Source organism: Oncorhynchus keta, chromosome 28 (genome assembly GCF_023373465.1).
Source record: "Oncorhynchus keta strain PuntledgeMale-10-30-2019 chromosome 28, Oket_V2, whole genome shotgun sequence".
NCBI classification, from domain to species: Eukaryota; Metazoa; Chordata; class Actinopteri; order Salmoniformes; family Salmonidae; genus Oncorhynchus; species Oncorhynchus keta.
Genome location: NC_068448.1, coordinates 22,292,693 through 22,299,137, shown reverse-complemented (window position 1 = coordinate 22,299,137; position 6,445 = coordinate 22,292,693). Strand labels below are relative to the sequence as shown.

The 6,445-nt window shown below is 40.6% G+C and overlaps 1 protein-coding gene across 1 annotated transcript; it reads right to left on the bottom strand.

Annotated features, from left to right (window-relative positions):
* On the bottom strand, positions 1-2,204 carry LOC118360843 (myeloid zinc finger 1-like). The gene is made up of 2 exons (XM_035740307.2): positions 2,037-2,204; positions 1-1,547 (listed from the first exon to the last, which is right to left on the bottom strand). Exon 2 carries the CDS (start codon positions 1,522-1,524, stop codon positions 676-678), a length of 849 nt encoding a protein of 282 aa, XP_035596200.1. The 5' UTR covers positions 1,525-1,547; positions 2,037-2,204; the 3' UTR covers positions 1-675.
* Between the last annotated feature and the right edge of the window lie 4,241 nt (positions 2,205-6,445).

The following is a 6,445-nucleotide window of genomic DNA, read 5'->3' as shown; positions in this document are numbered from 1 at the left end:
TAGTTTGACAGACTCTGGAAGTTTAATTGTTACTCCAATTCAACAGAATTATTCACTTAACACGGACTATAGATATTCCTAATTCATAAACAAAAAAACTCAGGATTATTTACATGTACATACATTGGTGAGGGCAATTTCTGGACAATTTAATGGTTGAGAACCAGCAAGAAACACTACAGGTCTATGATCGTAATCTAAAAAGTGGATGAACATGATTTGTTATAAAAATTAGTTGAATGTGTAACAGAAGATAGTTTAACAGCAAGTCATTTAATAATGTATAGACAGTCTAATTAGCCCTTTCTTCACAATGGATTAAGTATAATTGAATGAATCATAATCCAAAAAATATATACACTAAAGTAACACCAACAAAAACCAGTTACGATCTCAAAGGCAAAACCATAACATTTCAGAGGACTGTTAACCATTTTAAATGCTTGACAAAATATTTCCTAATCATTATCACTGGTGGAGAGAAAGTTCTTATTTTCTCAAACTCAATGAAGGAATAAATACCAAAATCATGATGTGATGCAAAACAAGTGTTGAGGTATAAGTCCTTTTATGAAACAGTGCATCCACATGGGTGGAGAAGAAACGGAACAATGTTCATCTTGTTTTTAAAAATCATAATCTAACTGATTATCCCATTTCTTTCATCATGCAGGATCAAAGAATAACCTCGATGTCATACGCAACTTTTTGCAATTTTTCTCCTCTAGTTAACAACACAGGCCAAAGTTCCTCTTGAGGCACAGAATGTACTTTCTCTGCTGTGCCTGGATGCTTGACTCTCCTCTTTTTCTTTTTCTTCTTAGAATGATCATGTTTGGTTGAGAGATTATGGCTCTTCTTGTTAAGCTTCTTAAGCTGCTTGGGTGTGAGTGTGACCTGAATGGGAGGGGTGGGTTGCATCGTGGGCATGGATTCGAACCCAGGTCGAGGCTCAAGGTCAGGTTGAGGTATGCCATTGGGGTACTCGTGACGCTGGCAGAAGAGTACGCCACACTTTCGGCAGCGGTACGCCTCCTCTTTGGCATGGATGGTGTGGTGACGCTTTAGGTTGTGGTGTGTGGTGAACGAGCGCTCACACTGGTCGCAAGGAAAGGGGCGCTCCCCAGTGTGAACCCGCTGGTGCTCAGTGTAGTGGCTGCGGCTCAGGAAACGTTTCCCACACACACCACAGGGAAAGGGCCTTTCTTCGTCGTGGAACTGTTTGTGTCTCACCATCTGAGGAAAAGAGAAGAAGTTCTGGCCGCACACCTCACAGGTAAATCCTCCAACTGGGATGGCATGGTGCGAAGGTGGCATTAGCAGAGTGGGGGGCCGCTTGTATGGTTTTAGGGAAGGTTCTGGTACGATGAAAGGAGTCGATGGGACACTCCGTTTTTGTACTTTCAGGTTACCAGTAGATTCTGTTTGAAGAATAGCCATTGCAGCCTCGCGCACCTTGAAAACTGCAGCACCTGCTGCAGCCCTCTTGCCCAACCCAACGGGCCCAATTTCTTGGTCAGCCATGTCTACCTACTCCACCCAAAACCCTGGCAAAAAAAAGATGAGTCAGACAAAATAAATTAGAGGTAAAAGGACAGAAAACTCTAAAGTACAGTAAAAAAAAAAAAAGTTTGATGTTAACAATGAAACATGTGCCCATACCATAGGACAAATATATGATATATATTTAGCCATTTGTAATACTGCAATGTAGCTACCCAGTGTATCTTCGTACCTTCAAACAAACTTACTGTAAACTGAAATGCGTGTCAAGTACAGAAAGACACTGCGACTGGTTGTAACTAACTATCAAGAAAGAGCGTGGATTGTAGCTAACGTTAGCTTCCTAGGATAGCTTGCTAGAATAGCTAATAACATTTGTGTTGGCTCGTTGTAGCTAATCTTTAGTTAGCAAGCAGCTAAAGCGACGAGGCAGATTTTTGAAGAGGGTTGCTGGACCATCAACATTTGCACGTCTGCAATTCAGATACACATATGTTATACAATGAGGTGGCAGTTAATTGAAAAATACTTACAAAAAATAACGTTTAACGCTATGAAGGTGTCAGATGAAATTACACAAACGACAGCAAACTATGCAACTTTCATGGCAGTGTCGAGCGCTTTTTGTATGTTAGGTGCATCACTTACACACTCCCCCAGAAACTTAAGCACCCAATTTTGGTCCCCGTGTATGGCTGTAATGGTTCCGTTCCTACAGTACGTATGGCTGTACTGGTTCCGTTCCTACAGTACGTATGGCTGTACTGGTTCCGTTCCTACAGTACATGCATACGCCTTTAAAAAGATCGATGTGGATCTATATAACAAGTTACAATATGATGATATCTATATAACAGGTTTTGCGTAGTTTTTTTTACACGTTAACACTCCTGCAACTAGCCTAAACAGCCGATAGAGGTCACTATTGATCTGTTTCTAGACGGTTCACTATAAAAAATAGAAAATAAACGACAGGTAAATAACGACCACTAGCAACTTGCAACCTGGCCGTGAACATGTACTTTGTCTTTGCTGTGTTTGAGAGCATAAATTCTGCTCATGCGTGAAAGTAAGATTTAATTAAAAAACATATGTGTGTAGACTAATATAATTGAACAAATAATTTAAGAACAATTAAAAAAAATTCAGTCTCCCTCACAAGTTGGTGCTTGATGCAGTTCTTCGAGTATTTCGCCAGGTGTCACTGTTGTCTGCACAATACAAATGGTTGTGAAAAGATTTATACTCCCTATCATTTAGGATTACACAAATTGCTTAATTTTTGACCCAAATAAGCCTAGAGGAAGCACACCATTTTTTTAAAAACAAGGCATATCAGTTAAGAACAAATTCTTATTTTCAATGACGGCCTAGGAACAGTGGATTAACTGCCTGTTCAGGGGCAGAACGACAGATTTGTACCTTGTCAGCTAGGGGATTTGCACTTTCAGTTACTCGTCCAACGCTCTAACCACTAGGCCACAATAAAGTGTGTATAAACATAGACAAAACCTATCACTGGGTATTTCAGATGGTATAGTCATAACCAGCACTGCACAGCACAAAACATCAGAAGGCAGTACTGTTCACACATTTGTTTGTTTGTTTGTGTGTGTGCATGCCCGAGTGTGTGCTCGAGTGTGTGTGTGCATGAGAGAGAATGATAGGAGTAGTTTAACACCACCCCTCTGCACCTATGCCCCTGGGTGAGCTTCACAGTACTGTTCTGGGTGAATGCAACTGGGACTTCTGATAGACTGCACTCCAGACACAAGTGTGAAAATTGATCTATCATGCTGCTTCTGAAAGTTAAATCAATATATGTTTCATTTTATTCTCATTGTCATGCTGGGAGAAACAGCAGACCCATACTAACACTAGTCTAGAACAAAACTGTGTCTTAAACTACTGTAACATTCTGTGTAATACATTATCTATTGAATGTGTTTGGAGACATAGCTGTGGAGATGCATAGATAATCTGCCTCTTGTAGAATATGTTGTGTGTGTGTGTAAATATTTATTCAATTGTGTTTACATAACAATCCAAACCATAATTTGGTTCAGTGGCTCATTCAAAAAAGGACTGTTGCGTCAGCTTGTATCTGAAGAGAAACAACTAGGCAGCATTAACCCCTCCTCCCTCTATCTCAAGGTAACACTCTTCCATCTGCCCCTTCCTCTTCTTGCCAATCTAAAAATTCCCTCAATAACCATGACTCTGTTATCCTTATTTTTGTCCTGTCTATCTCCATCTCTCTATCTATCTCCTCCTTTTAAAAAAAACATCCCCATCTGTCCCTCAATACCTAAACAGTGGTCTGAAAGGTATTTCAAATAACCAATATTTTATCTCCATTTCCCATCTGGCCAGATGGCACCCCGACTCTGTTGTTTTATTGCGGCGTTATTCATGCCATAGTCAAGGTGATTTGCCATCTTTCTTTTCTCTTCCAAGTGTGATCATTCATTCATACATGGTGTTTCCCTCCATTGCTCTCTCCATCTCTCAAAACAGTCTGGTCTCATATACTAAATGTAACATAGTAAATGTAAATTCGGGACACTCAAACTAGTATGATATATTAGGTTTGGTGTGGTGTGGTTACATAACAGAAGGTTACTGAAGGTAAAAAAGAATGTAGGGTGGTTGGTCGGGGTGGATGGATGAGCATATAATGTGATCATGTGAATCTCATCATAGACAACTTTAGCATTTTATTTAATTAGCAACTTTGCAACTACTTACTACTTCTTAGCAACTTTACTACTACAGTGCCTTTGGAAAGTATTCAGACCCCTTGACTTTTTCCACATTTCTGTTACGTTAGTTACGTTATAGCCTTATTCTAAAATTCATTCAATTGTTTTTTTCCCCTCATCAATCTACACTCAATACCCCATAATGACTAAGCAAAAACAGTTTTTCCCCCCCAGAGCTGTGTCTTGACACAATCCTGTCTCGGAGCTCTACAAACAGTTCCTTCGACCTCAGTACTTAATTTTTGCTCTGACATGCACTGTCAACTGTGGGACCTTATATAGACAGATGTGTCCCTTTCCAAATCATGTTCAATCAATTTAATTTACCACAGGTGGACTCCAATCAAGTTGTAGAAATATCTCAAGGATGATCAATGGGAACAGGATGAACCTGAGCTCAATTTCAAGTCTCATAGCAGAGGGTCTGAATACTTGTGTAAATAAGGTATTCATTTTTGTACTTTTAATACATTTGCAAAAATGTCTAAAAATCTGTTTTCGCATTGTCATTATGGGATATTGTGTGTAGATGGCTGAGGAACTGTTTTTATTTAATCAATTTTAGAATAAGGCTGTAACGTAACAATATGTGGAAAAATTCAAGGGATCTGAATAGTTTCCGAAGGCACTGTACTTAGCATGTTAGCTAACCCTTCTCCTAACCCTAAAATTAACCATTTAACCTAACTCCTAATGTTAACCTTAACCCTAATTCCTAACCTAGTTAGCATTAGCCACCTAGTTAACGTTAGCCTTAGCCACCTAGCTAACATTAGCAACAATAAATAGGATTTCATAACATATTGTACGTTTGTAAATTCATAACATATTATTGTCACACCCTGTGTGTTTCACCCTGTGTGTTTCACCCTGTGTGTTTCACCCTGTGTGTTTCACCCTGTGTGTTTCACCTGCCTTTGTGATCATCTCCAGCCCCTCCAGGTGTCACTTATTATCCCCGGTCTATATATCCCAGTGTTTCCTATCTCACTGTGCCAGTTCATCTTGTTTGCCAAATCAACCAGCGTCTTTCCTTGCTCCTATTGTTTCCCCCATTCTCTTTTGTTTCTAGTCCTCCTGGTCTCCTCTTGCCTGTCCTGACTCCAAACCCGCCAGCCTGACCACTCTGCCTGTTCTGTCTTCAAGCCTGCCTATTTTTAAAGTTTTATTTTACCTTTATTCAACTAGGCTAGTCAGTTAAGAACAAATTCTTATTTTCAATGACGGCCTAGTGGGTTAACTGCCTGTTCAGGGGCAGAACGACAGATTTGTGCCTTGTCAGCGTGGGGGTTTGAACTTGCAACCTTCCGGTTACTAGTCCAACGCTCTTACCACTAGGCTACCCCCTATTCCCCTATTCCCTTGTATTGTTTGGACTCGGATCTGGTTTCTGAACCCCTGCCTGGCCTGACCTCGAGACTGCTGGACTCGGACCAAAACAGAGTTGATGAACTCTTGCCTGTCCTCGACCTACCTTTTGCCTACCCCTTGGATTAATAAATATCGGAGCTCAATGACTATTGTAGCTGGAAACTGCTGATTTTTAATGGAATATCTAAATCAGCGTACAGAGGCCCATTATCAGCAACCATCACTCCTGTGTTCCAATGACACGTTGTGTTAGCTAACCCAAGTTTATCATTTCAAAAAAGGCCAATTGATCATTAGAAAACCCTTTTGCAATTATGTTAGCACAACTGGCGAATTCATTAAATAGTCCCCGCAAAACACAAGTCTCAACATCAACAGTGAAGAGGCGACTCAGGGATGCTGGCCTTCTAGGCACAGTTGAAAAAAAAGCCATATCTCAGACTGGCCAATAAAAAGAAAAGATTAAGATGGGCAAAAGAACACAGACACTGGACAGAGGATCTCTGCCTAGAAGGCCAGCATCCCAGAGTCGCCTCTTCACTGTTGACGTTGAGACTGGTGTTTTGCAGGTACTATTTAATGAAGCTGCCAGTTGAGGACTTGTGAGGCGTCTCTTTCTCAAACTAGACACTCTAATGTACTTGTCCTCTTGCTCAGTTGTGCACCGGGGCCTCCCACTCCTCTATCTATTCTGGTTAAAGACAGTTGTGAAGGGAGTAGTACACAGCGTTGTACGAGATATTCAGTTTCTTGGCAATTTCTCGCATGGAATAGCCATAATTTCTCAGCACAAGAATAGACTGACGAGT

Excerpts from the sequence above, each read along its gene's own strand:
- LOC118360843 (XM_035740307.2), bottom strand. The coding sequence starts at position 1,524 with ATGGCTGACCAAGAAATTGGGCCCGTTGGGTTGGGCAAGAGGGCTGCA.